Consider the following 14,042-nt stretch of genomic DNA (forward strand, 5'->3'; position numbering starts at 1 on the left):
ACGATCCTGCACCATTCCCAGGAAGTTGTTGGAAAGTTGTATGCAAATTAACCTTAGGACAACCACGCACTCACCAAACTCTAAGAAACATATTGTAACGGCCCTGGGTTTATAAGCGCAGATATCGAATACCGCTCGAGCATGCTTTTGGGGCGTAGTCGATAGCGCGCTGGACTTCGGGCTAGCTCCCTGCTTGTTTCATACCAATATGGTTGTCAGAACGTTATGTGCTAGCTGGGTTGTAAGTGATAGAATAAATGGGGGTTCTGTGTGTCACCTAGACTGTTGTGAGCATGTGTTCTGCACTGTGAACGAGTTTGAATGAGTGAGAGAGCGTTCACTCCTCTTGTTGTAAGTCACCCCCGCGTGCGCTGAGGGTGCTGATGGTTGTCCACTTAAGAGCTCTGAATTTCAGCAGCACCGAAAGCTCTGCTTCCAACCTCAGCACCAATGTCAGTGTTCGGGACACCTTGGTTCCCCAGGACACCCTCGACCTGAGCAGGCAAGGCCACACGGTGGTGGCAGTATGCCTTGGGCTCATTTTGGTCCTGGGATTCTTCAACAACCTTCTTGTCCTGCTTATCTTCGCAAAGTTTCGGTCGCTTTGGACGCCCATAAACCTCGTCCTTCTGAACATCAGCGTGAGCGACATCCTCGTGTGTATTTGTGGAACTCCATTCAGTTTTGCGGCAAGTCTACAGGGGAGATGGCTCATTGGACACCATGGTTGCAAGTGGTACGGCTTCGCCAATTCGCTTTTCGGTGAGTTTTTCAAATATTTCAACAGGCAGCGAAAGCCATGTAGCCTACACTTTAGGCTAACCTCCATGTGACAAAAATAAAAAATATTTTGCATATAGTAGTTTCTTAGCCTGAGCAACTTTACTGGCAAAAGGGCATGCAAATCCATCAGATCATTACTGCTCGTTCAATTCTTAAATAAGTCCTCCAGGCTCATTATGAAACGTCTCAGAGCACAATTCATCATCAATTTATGACTGTATATCCAATCAAATTAATAAATGAATGGTATTTTATTCCTCCCTGTGCTTGTAAAATGTTCATTAACCTACATTTGAATATGAAAACAGTCGAACATGAATGAAAAACGGTTGCATAAAGCTTTAGCAAGAGCAAGAGACATTTGCATTCAACCTTTATACCAAAATTTATTCGTTTCTGTGTGTGAATAAGTTTCAATTTGCACTTGACTGGGAAGCTTGACATAGTAAATGTAGTGACTTTGCATAGGACCTTAAATGTAAAGCATGTAGACTATTCTAATGTATAACCCCAAAATGAGACCGCCCATTCAACACAGAGTACAACAGCCTACCCCTTTTAGATCAGCCACTCATACAAATTGTAGCTGATCTTATACATGTACACTTCTCACCTGTCATCTCTCCTTGCATGTCTCTGGATCCAAAATTAGATAACCAAAATTGATTGAATTATAATCTGTGGGTGTTTGACAAATGCAGTTCATTATGTTAAATAAAGGTTAAATAAAAACATGTTGGTGTCATTCATGTTTCTGATTTAAAGTGTACAAAAAATGGCTATAATTTTTAATGAGCTTGGCAAATACTGTACATAAATTGTCAAAGCAGTTTATTGGTCCAATGCTGTGACATTTGACTGTTGGATATCTTTAAAGCTCAGTGATTATCCCGATGGGAGCGATACGGCTCCCCTGTTCCCCTCCCTTTGAAACCACACAGGAGGGCAGTGACACACACGCATGCATGACTCACAACGACACAAGCACACACACATGCAAACCCCGGCTCCACAGAAAGCTCAACCAAACCTGTAAACACTCCTGGAGGGGAGGAGTGGGCACATCACGCCGGCCCTGAACAATTTTACTCTGTCTGCTTCCTGAAGGCTCTTTATGCTGTCATTCTTCATAACAGCCAGCAACTACTAATCAAGGATGGCATCCATTCACAACTAACAAAGTCTCAAAGTACTCTGAGCACTTAGGAAGACTAAATTAAGTTGGGCAAACTTTTTCTTTCGTTGCCTTTCAGTTGTTGCACAGGAGGAAAACCTTTAGCAAGTTCTCACCTCCTGAGAGGACACACTGTCAATTCAATAACAAGTTACACTTCCTAGAATGTCAGGCTAGTACTCTGAGACAGACTAGCATGATAAAGACATAAACCTATTTTTCCCTCAGCTTTAGTCAAATGCACACAGGTCCCAATCACACACTTACAGACAGGCAGAAAGACAGGCAGACATGCGCGTGCACACACACACACACACACACACAGTATAGAGATGTATAGCACACGTCAGCACTAAAAGCCAACTTGCAGTGTGGTCTGACTTCATGTAGGAATATAATACTGCACCATACATTTTCTTACTGTCTTGTGTGGCATGGCATGCCAGCTCTCTCTTGGGTTTACAAAATATTACTTTTACCATTTAGCTAAATGTTACCAAAATTGGGCAAAACAGAGCTAATGATTGTTATGTAACCTCCCATTCTCCTTAGCATCTGAATTCTCAAACTGGTGAGAAAAAAAAACGGTGATAACTGGCATCTGTTATAACAACACCAGGCACCCCATGACACCCTGATAACCTCCCCCTCATTTCTCTCTCTCTCTCTCTCTCTCTTTCTCTCGCTCTTTTCCTCTCTCTCTGTCTCTCCTAGGGATCGTGTCCCTGGTGTCTCTGTCCATTCTGTCCTATGAGCGCTACGCCACGGTGCAGCGCTCCATCCAGGCTGACGTGTCTGACTTCAGAAAGGCCTGGCTGTGTGTGTGGGGCTCCTGGCTCTATTCCCTGCTATGGACCCTGCCCCCCTTCATGGGCTGGAGCAGCTATGGCCCGGAGGGGGCCGGGACCTCCTGCTCTGTCCAGTGGACCCAGCGCTCTCCGGCCAGTGTCTCCTATGTGGTCTGCCTGTTCATCTTCTGCCTGCTGTTGCCCCTCATGATCATGGTCTACTCCTACGGCGGGATACTGGTTTCCATCAGGGGGGTGAGTGGTAGAGGTCGACCGTTTTAATCGGCATGGCCGATTTGAATTAGGGCCGACTTCAAGTTTTCATAACAATCGGTAATAGGCATTTTTGGACGCCGATTATGGCCGATTACATTGCAATCCACGAGGAGACTGCGTGGCAGGCTGACCACCTGTTATGCGAGTGCAGCAAGGAGCCAAGGTAAATTACTAGCTAGCATTAAACTTATCTTATAAAAAAAATAATCTTAACATAATCACTAGCAAACTAGTAATATCATCAACCATGTGTAGTTAAACTAGCTTGTCCTGCGTTGCATATAATCGATGCAGTACCTGTTCATTTATCACCGAATCACAGGCTACTTCAACTTCGCCAAACGGGTGATGATTTAACAAAAGCGCATTCGTGAAAAAAGGACAATCGTTGCACCAATGTACCTAACCATAAACATCAATCCCTTTCTTAAAATCAATACACAAGTATATATATTTTTAAACCTGCATATTTAGTTAAAAGAAATTCATGTTAGCAGGCAATATTAATTAGGGAAATTGTCACTTCTCTTGCGTTCAGTGCAAGCAGAGTCAGGGTATACGCAGCAGTTTGGCTCGTTGCGAACTGTGTGAAGACCATTTTTCCTAACAACGATCATAATTAATTTGCCAGATGTTTACATAATTATGACATAACATTGAAGGTTGCGCAATGTAACAGCAATATTTAGACTTAGGGTTGCCACCCGTTCAATAAAATACGGAACGGTTCCGTATTTCACTGAAAGAATAAACGTTTTGTTTTCGGAATTATAGTTTCCAGATTTTACCATATTAATGACCTAAGGCTCATATTTCTGTGTGTTTATTATATTATAATTAAGTCTATAATTTGATAGAGCAGTCTGACTGAGCGGTGGTAGACAGCTGCATGCTCGTAAGCATTCATTCAAACAACACTTTCCTGCGTTTGCCAGCAGCTCTTTGCAATGCTTGAAGAACAGCGCTGTTTATGACTTTATGAATCTCAGCTCCCGAGATTAGGCTGGCAATACTATAGTGCCTATAAGAACATCCAATAGTCAAAGGTAAATTAAATACAAATGGTATAGAGAGAAATAGTCCTATAATAACTACAACCTAAAACTTATTACCTGGGAATATTGAAGACTCATGTTAAAAGGACTAAATTTATTTTATTTATGTATTATATTAAGTAAAATAAAAGTGTTTATTCAGTACTGCTGTAATCGGCCAATTTTTATATATACAGTGGGGAGAACAAGTATTTGATACACTGCCGATTTTGCAGGTTTTCCTACTTACAAAGCATGTAAAGGTCTGTAATTTTTTATCATAGGTACATTTCAACTGTGAGAGACGGAATCTAAAATAAAATCCAGAAAATCACATTTTTAAGTAATTAATTTGCATTTTATTGCATGACATAAGTATTTGATCACCTACCAACCAGTAAGACTTCCGGCTCTCACAGACCTGTAAGTTTTTCTTTAAGAAGGCCTCCTGTTCTCCACTCATTACCTGGTCCTCCAATAATCGGCGTTGAAATATCATAATCGGTCGACCTCTAGTGAGTGGGACTCAGGTGGGGGAAGGTCTATTTTGAAAGCAGTCAATACCGGAAGTGAATTGAAGTGTATGAATTGAAAATGTTTCCATTCATGAACTGAACTGAATTTCAAATTCTCATGTTCTTCTTCCTAAATGGACTCCAACCCTAGAGTGGTGCTGTCACTCATTGGTGGTTGGCTACATGGTGTCTGGTGCCTTATTGAGACTCATGATGAAGATCATGAGATTATGATGAAGTGTGCACTCTGGTGCTAATGAAGTGTGCACTCTGGTGCTAATGAAGTGTGCACTCTGGTGCTAATGAAGTGTGCACTCTGGTGCTAATGAAGTGTGCACTCTGCAGCTGGTTACATAGTAACTCTACCTGTCAGGTCTGTGCTTTACATTACATGAAAGATGTTGACATGCCGAGACAGTCTGCATTGAAATATACACTCTATATACAAAAGTATGCGGACACCGCTTCAAATGAGTGGATTTGGCGATTTCAACCACATCGGTTGCTGACGGATGTATAAAATTGAGCAGAGAGCCATGCAATTTCTATAGACAAACATTGGCGATAGAATGGCCATACTGAAGTGCTCAATGACCTTCAACGCGGCACCGTCATAGGATGCTACCTTTCCAACAAGTCAGTTCGTCAAATTTCTGTTCTGCTAGAGCTATCCTGGTCAACTGTAAGTGATGCTATAGTGAAGTGGAAACGTCTAGGAGCAAAAACGACTCAGCCGCGAAGTGGTAGGCCACACAAGCTCACAAAAAGGGGCCGCCGGGTGCTGAAGCGTGCGGTGCGGAAATCCTCGGTTGCAACACTCACTACCGAGTTCCAAACGTCCTCTGGAAGCAACATCATGGGTTTCCATGGCCGAGCAGCCGCACACAAGCCTAAGATCACCATGCTCAATGCCAAGCGTTGGCTGGAGTGGTTTAAAGCTCGCCGCCATTGGACTATTTTTCATGGATCGGACTAGGCCCCTTAGCGCCAATGAAGGGAAATCTTAACGCTACAGCATAGGTCCATACTGATGGTTTGTCGAGATCTGTGTGGAAGAACTTGACTGGCCTGCACAGAGCCCTGACCTCAATCCCAATGATAATCCTTGGGATGAATTGGAACGCTGACTGCGAGCCAGGCCTAATCGCTCAACATCAGTGCCCAACCTTACTATTGATCTTGTGGCTGAATAGAAGCAAGTCCTCACAGCAATGTTCCAACATCTATTGGAAAGCCTTCCCAGAAGAGTGGAGGCTGTTGTAGTAGCAAAGGGTGGACCAACTCCATATTAATGGCCATGATTTTGGAATGAGATGTTCGACAAGCAGATCATGTAGTGTATCCTGGTCAAAATCAAGCTACTGTTGGGTAAATTAAAAACATTTTATACCAATGATATTGGTAGTTCATACGGGTAATTGTAGAATGCATGCCAAAATAGCTTTGTTTTTGATGTTGACAGACCGTACTGTGGCTGCCCGCATAATGGTTCAAGCCAGACCATGATTCACCATTATACACAGTTATGGACCCGACTCAGCCTTTGTGCTTCTGTACCCATTATCCCTTTGACAAACAGTGTAATTGGAATAGAAAGGCTGTCTGGATATATCTGTCTGGCTGGATGATTGGGAGATATTATTACATTTATACGGAAGTATTTCCTTCATTTAATGACTGGAGGCCAAAACCAGATAGCACTATACAGTACAAACAAGATGTTTCAAAAACACATACGGAGACACAATCTGTGTGACTCTGGGGAGTCAAGGAGGCAGGCTCTCTGGGGAGTCATGGAGGCAGGCTCTCTGGGGAGTTATGGAGGCAGGCTCTCTGGGGAGTCTTGGAGGCAGGCTCTCTGGGGAGTCTTGGAGGCAGGCTCTCTGGGGAGTCTTGGAGGCAGACTCTCTGGGGAGTCATGGAGGCAGGCTCTCTGGGGAGTCTTGGAGGCAGGCTCTCTGGGGAGTCTTGGAGGCAGGCTCTCTGGGGAGTCTTGGAGGCAGGCTCTCTGGGGAGTCTTGGAGGCAGGCTCTCTGGGGAGTCATGGAGGCAGGCTCTCTGGGGAGTCTTGGAGGCAGGCTCTCTGGGGAGTCTGGACCTGGTTGTGTTCAACCCTCCTTAGGTTTTTGTGAATTATCCTTGCATTTGAGAGGCTTTTATAAACCCTGGGCATCTGGCTCACACAACCAATTTGTAATTAATGGGTTCCAATTGGTGGCTGCCTGCCCTGCTCAGAATGCCCTCGCCTTATGCTACCCGCCAGTGCTACTCCATGAATGAATCATCTAGGAGCCATTTTTGGGCTGTGGAATAGGCCCGTTACTATTGGTGACAATCCAGTTATGTAAGTGTCTCATTTTCCCTGTGTTTGTTGAAGCCTGTTCAGCTGAGGGCTGCAGACCTGATTACTTTTGAATTTCTGCTTCGCTGATCCACCAGTCACCTTCCTTCTGAAGCGCCCCCCCAGGCTTTTCTTAGAAACCAAGCGCCAGCTTGTGGAGTAGTACCGTCATCTGAGAGGTGAATTACAATTCACCATGCAGTGACACATCACACAGAGAAATGACATTCATATGAAGATAATCAGTATGGATCAAGGGTGGTATTTTATGGTTGGGCATCACTGCACATCTTAATTCCAGGCACACTGTTGGTCATAAAAGCCTCTCCCATGGTCTCACATCACTGAGATTTATCATGCCATAACTGTGCCTCAGAATAAATGTCAATACGACAGCATCCTAATGTGTTACTCCAATGCATGGCCAAATCTCCAGGTGTCACAAATGTACCTTTTTATCAATTTCCTGAAAAGAACAGTCTGAGCCTCCAAAATAGAAGTGTCTGCTTCCTTTGTGGGTCTGGAATAGAGAAATCCAGGCAATACACCAGAAATACCCTCTGTGATGGCTTGGCAGCAGTAGAATTCCTATTACATGTTTAAGAAGATTGCGTATGTAACAGAGGTTATGGCCTACTCGGCCGGCAACAAGGCTGTGTCTAATTGAGCATCAGTGGTGGTCGTTGCCGTTTAAGATGAGGGAGGAGGATTACTTTTTTTTATGAACATGGCCTTATTTCTATTACAACATATTGGATCAATGTAATATTGATAGGTTTAGGCTACTACATGATACTCACATTTTCCCTGTGCCCATCATGAGGTTGCTACAACCTAGCCTATGAACGAAGGTTTACAAGGTAGGTGCACAGGTTGAGAGATTTTTCAGTAATCAAGGTAACAGACAGTGACACCTTCAATACCACCTTGCACACTCTTGCCTGCATCTAGCTGATTTATGGTGTAATCATTAGTCCAACAGTTGCAAACGAGTTTCTATTGGACAAATTCAGGTATCCCCGTTTCATTCCATTTGCTTCCGTTTAAGAAAAGGTTTTCAACAGAATCTGTGCAATGAATATCCCAATGATCACACGCAAACAGTTCACTTTCATAGCAGCCCCATTCAAACAGCTCATTGTACATATAATTCCTTCTCGCCTCTATCTATGCGCTCTCCTCCTCTCACGTTTTTTCTTCGCTTGTGGACTTCAGTTCACAACACATCAGCTGTGTCTGTGACTAGGAGAAAAAACCTTTCCAAGCTAAACCTTCATATCATGACCGCTACACACAGCCTACATTGTTGTCATGTCATAGTCAACATAGCTACTAGAACTAACACGTTAGTAAACCCGCTACAATCACGCAGTACAGTGTAGTCAGCAGCAATCAGTTTAGCAGTTACACCGGAGGGCCTCGGTGGCAATAAATTAATAAAACCAAAAGCTTACCTTGACTTAGAGTTCCAGTGTTAGCCAGCCAGCTAGCTAACATAGCATCCCTGTCTGTTTGAGTAGGCTAAACTGCATTTGACACTAGCTAATTGAAAGTGAAAGAAAATATACAATGAAATATTGCTCTCTCGCTTCACTTTCATTTTTGAAGAAATTAATTTGTTCAAAACTGTTTAACTATTGTCTTTCTCTCTTTGAGTAAACTACTCAACACATTTTATGCACTGCAGTGATAGCTAGCTGTACCTTATGCCTCCAGTCCTAGATTCATTATCTGATCCTTTGATTGGGTGGACAACATGTCAGTTCATGCTGCAAGAGCTCTGATAGGTTGGAGGACATCTTCCAGAAGTCATAATTACAGTGTTAGTCTCTGGAAGGGGGTGAGAACCGTGAGCCTCCTAGGTTTTGTATTGAAGTCAATGTACCCAGAGGAGGACAGAAGCTAGCTGTCCTCTGGCTACACCATGGGGCTACCCTGCAGAATGATGCTGAGGCTACTGTAGACTAGGGTTAAATGGCGGGAACCCGGTTACCGATATGTACCGGGATTTACCGACCAAAACCATTCCCCTTTCCCAGGATAAATAACTGCAAGAAACCAGTACATTATAATAAAGTATTTACATGAACAGCATGGTGTGAAATGGAACTGTTAAACTATATGCAAATCTAAATCTGGCTACTCTATGGCTTCTGCATGATGAATCATCAATGCTCACGGTGGGGACAGGCCGCACATCTCAGTATGTAGCGCAGTTCACAATGCATGTAGACCAATCATCTCATTGATCTCCTGCATTTGCTGCAGCATAGTTTATGCTACAGTAATATAAAGACCGAATGCACCTCTAATTAACCCATCTCCATCTGGCTTTTGGGATCAACTTGTTTTTTTTTATTGCAGCTGCAGAGTTCTAAAACAGCTTATCACTCGAATATCATTGCTTTAAATCAGTGCACGCGCGAGTACTCTCTCGCAGTCTTTCTCTCTCCCCATCAACTCCATTCAAATTGCACCCAAAATAGATAATCTTCTAGATGGATAAATAGTCCTATATATATACTGTAGCTGTCCTAGCCTACCTCTTTCAGGTAATACATTCCATGCAGTTTTAGCCTTATATTTAGCTAATTAATGATGGGTTATGCATAATAAGCTTCTAACTTATAGCCTCTCTTGCACAATAAGCTGTGCTTTGCTGGCCTCTATCCTTAGCTCTTGGAAAAGCTAGACTAGTATAGCTTGCTGGACATTGTACATTTTTTTTTTAGCATTTCTCATACCAATAGACTATTCGAGGAGGGACACAAGCTCTTATTTGCTGAATGTTAAATACATCAGCCAATAGAACTTACTGGTAGTTTTGAAAGGAGAGAATTTGTTCTATATTAATCAAGGATGTCATTAGAATGATGAAGATAAGGACAATGCAACTTGTTTCATTTAACTGTTGGAAGCGAGGAAGGAATGAAGCAACAATAGAGAGAGAGAGAGAGAGGAGGTACAGTAGGCTAATAACATTAGGGGAAATATTATGAAAGGTAGGCCTATGTATGCGTCAGACTACTAATTATACAAATAAGCCTATAATATATAAACAAAATTAGAATCAAATTCGCTAGCCACATGTGCTGAACCAGAATTGTAGGTTTTCTCCCTGCTTTATTGTGGTTTGAAGGTAATTCCAGTCCATTGAATACAGAATAAGACAATACAGTTCACTCAAAATGATTAACCTACTGGAGCTAATTTAATTTATTTACCCAAGTGAGCATATAGCTAGCTACATCTATGGGCTTTTATGTTTTTCTGTCATGCTTAAATGTGCATTAGCCGCTATCATACAGTACCCGTTGTCGTGTCTGTGACTATCATTAAATGTGAAGAGTGTATATTATCAAATCAATTCTCTGTGTAATTTAATTACGCGATTAAACTAATCATGTAACTTTAACTAGGAAGTCGGGGCACCATGGAAAAATTTTGTTTATAGAGTCGCTATTTCCCAAACCGACTCTTCAGATATTTTAAAATCTTATCAAAACAGACCCTTATTAATGAATTGTACCTCATCAGTTCTCATTACTGAATATCGCAAACCCTTGGCTATCTGCACAAACCCTAGCCTCCATAATGAATCAGCGATATACAAATTGGCTTAATTCATTATTTACTAACTAACTAATCAAATCACAGAAATACATAAACAAACAATATAGTTATTGGTTACTAACACAATGCATTGAATAGTCCCTAGTGGGCTAAACCAGTATGACGGCTTGGTAGACAATGGAAAGAGGTGGGGACAAATAATTAAGCGAATGTGTATATCGCTGATTCATTATGGAGGCTAGGTTTTGTGCAGATACCCAAGGGTTTGCGACGTTTAGTAATGAGAACTGATGGGGTACAATTTATTAATAAGTGACTGTTTTGATAAGATATGAAAATATCTGAAGAGTCGATTCAGGAAATAACTAAATAACTAATGACAGTAAATATTTTCCTGTGGTGCCCCGACTTCCTAGTTGATTAAAGTTTAGATGATTAGTTTATCAAATCAATTCTGTGTAATTAAAATAAGTCTTCACATTTAATGATAGTCACGTTACGACATATAGTGCGCCGTGTGAGGAATCTAAGGTAGAATGAGGCATTTATTTTGATTCAGCCTGTATAAACTTGAAAAGCAGATTGCATTATACACCCAGATTATGCTATACAGCAGGGGAGTTGTAGACAGGAATTATTGGTTGTGTGTGTTTACCCATATAAGTTGTCCTGGTGTCGCGTATCTGATGACGTCAGGGTGTCTTATGAGTTGGTAAAGTTAGTGATAAAATTTCTAGTACTTGGATAACAATCCAGCTAATTATAGAAATTATAGAAATTGACGCGTTGGGTCAAATGTGCTATTTCTGTCTCCCGAGTTTCAGAACCGGGTAGACTCGGTCATTATTAATTTCTCGAGCGAGGACACAGAGGCAGCCGAGGAGGAGGTATTAGCTTGACAAAGCGATAATTCTCTGTCCCTCGCGGTCTCAGTAGCGTGAGTAGACTCCGTGTATTTCTTTGTTTACCACGCCTTCCAGTTAAACCATTCCCATCTTTAAAGGGATTCTATGTTATGCTTGAAAGTGTACAAAGTAGGATTAGCTTGCACAAGATACTACAGCTAACAAAGGCAAAGTAACCATTTCGTTTTTCCTGTGTCACGTTGAAATTCCTCCGTCTTAAGCGACTTAAGTCCCGCCCTTTGTACTTCCATTTGATTTCAGCTTTCTGCGTTCAGTGACCCTTGGGGGTGAAGAATCGGCAGGATTTTTTTTTTTTTAAATCATCATTTGTGACACCCAGTGTGTATCATGTTTATATCAAGTGGTTACTAATGTTATCCAGTCAATCTCAACAGATGGGGTATAGTTGTCTCTTTCAATTGAACTAATAAGTAAAATTGCCAGACTTACCTTTTTCAAATTGACATTTTAAATAATTTCCAAATTGATTGGTTTCTGCAAATGAGACAATTTTCCACATTAACCTTGATACAGCAACGCTCTCAGGTTAATTAAAGTTGAATTCCCAAATAGCCTATACAGGTTTGATTTATCATTAACATTGATTAATCAGTCAAATTTGCTAGTACTGAAGGAAGTCCCGCCTTTGCGGGAATCCCATGTGGCTTCGGCCTTAGGGATAAGTGACCCTAGTGGTGAATGTACCTTAACTGTAACCAGCAGTTTAAATGTTATGATAATCCAGACAATCTTAATTGATTGGATATAATCGTCTCATTCAATTTAATAAGTTAAATTGTCGAACATACACTATCGTTCAAAAGTTTGGGGTCACTTAGAAATGTCTTTGTTTTTAAAAGAAAATCACATTTAAAATAACATCAAATGAATCAGAAATACATAGACATGATTAATTTTGTAAATGACTATTGTAGCTGGAAACGGCAGATGTTTTATAGAATATCTAAATAGGCGTCCAGAGGCCCATTATCAGAAACCATCACTCCTGTGTTCCAATGGCACGTTGTGTTAGCTAATCCAAGTTTATAATTTTAAAAGGCTCATTGATCATTAGAAAACACTTTGGAAATTATGTTAGCAGAGCTGAAAATTGTTGTCCTGATTTAAAGAAGCATTAAAACTGGCCTTCTTTAGACTAGTTGAGAATCTGGAGCATCAGCATTTGTGGGCACGATTACAGAGTTAAAATGGCCAGAAACAAAGTTTCTTCTGAAACTCGTCAGTCTATTCTTGCTCTGAGAAATGAAGAGCTATTCCATGCGAGAAATTGCCAAGAAACTGAAGATCTCATACAACGCTGTGCGCTACTCCGTTCACTCAGAATGCAACACGTAAGGGAATCTCCAGAACACTCTTCTGATGCTCAGCACACGTCACTAATAAATAGAAACCTTCATTCAGGAGGAAAGTTATTAGAAGTCATGAACCATAATCACACTGCGTATGACTGTTTCAGTGCTTACTTCCGTCTTGAGGGTAACTCCTCCGTGGATGACATACAGTTGAAGTCGGAAGTTTACATACACTTATGAGTCACTCAAACTCGTTTTTCAACCACTCCTCAAATTTCTTGTTAACAAACTATAGTTTTTGTATACAGACAGATTATTTCACTTGTATCACAATTCCATTGGGTCAGAAGTTTACATACATGTACACTAAATTGACTGTAAACAGCTTGGGAATTTCCAGAATATTATGTCTTGGCTTTAGAAGCTAATTGACATAATTTGAGTCAATTGGAGGTGTACCTGTGGATGTATTTCAAGGCCTACCTTCAAACTCAGTGCCTCTTTGCTTGACATCGTGGGAAAATCAAAAGAAATCAGCCAAGACCTCAGAAGAAATTGTAGACCTCCACAAGTCTGGGTCATCCTTGGGAGCAATTTCCAAATGCCTGAAGGTACCACGTTCATCTGTACAAACAATAGTACGCAAGTATAAACACAATGGGGCCATGCATTCGTCATACCGTTCAGGAAGGAGACGCGTTCTGTCTCCTAGAGATGAATGTACTATGGTGCGAAAAGTGCAAATCAATTCCAGAACAACAGCAAAGACCTTGTGAAGATGCTGGAGGAAACAGGTACAAAAGTATCTATATCCACAGTAAAACGAGTCCTATATCAACATAACCTGAAAGGCCACTCGGCAAGGAAGAAGCAACTGCTCCAAAACCGCCATTAAAAAAGCCAGACTATGGTTTGCAACTGCACATGGGGACAAAGATTGTACTTTTTGGAGAAATGTGCTCTGGTCTGATGAAACAAAAATATAACTGTTTGGCCATAATGACTCGTTATGTTTGGAGGAAAAAGGGGGAGGCCTGCAAGCCGAAGAACACCATCTCAACTGTGAAGCACGGGGGTGGCAGCATTATGTTTTGGGGGTGCTTTGCTGCAGGAGGGACTGGTGCACTTCACAAAATAGATGGCATCATGAGGTAGGAAATTGATGTGGTTATATTGTAGAAACATCTCAAGACATCAGTCAGGAAGTTAAAGCTTGGTCGCAAATGGGTCTTCCAAATTGACAATGACCCCAAGCTTAAGGACAGCAAAGTCAAGGTATTGGAGTAGCCATCACAATACCCTGACCACATCCTAATAGAACATTTCTGGACAGAACTGAA

The 14,042-nt window shown here is 41.6% G+C and overlaps 1 protein-coding gene across 1 annotated transcript in view; it reads left to right on the forward strand.

The window, feature by feature from the left end:
• Nucleotides 1-308: 308 nt before the first annotated feature.
• Nucleotides 309-14,042, forward strand: part of tmtops3a (teleost multiple tissue opsin 3a) — a 28,984-nt gene continuing 15,250 nt past the window's right edge. Inside the window, exons 1-2 of the mRNA XM_021559637.3 lie at nucleotides 309-762; nucleotides 2,672-3,000. Of these exons, the coding sequence (XP_021415312.3) occupies nucleotides 384-762; nucleotides 2,672-3,000 (708 nt within the window). The 5' untranslated portion in view covers nucleotides 309-383. The remainder of the gene's footprint in view (nucleotides 763-2,671; nucleotides 3,001-14,042) is intronic.

Source organism: Oncorhynchus mykiss, chromosome 14 (assembly GCF_057628025.1).
Source record: "Oncorhynchus mykiss isolate SJ-2025 chromosome 14, ASM5762802v1, whole genome shotgun sequence".
Lineage (NCBI taxonomy): Eukaryota > Metazoa > Chordata > Actinopteri > Salmoniformes > Salmonidae > Oncorhynchus > Oncorhynchus mykiss.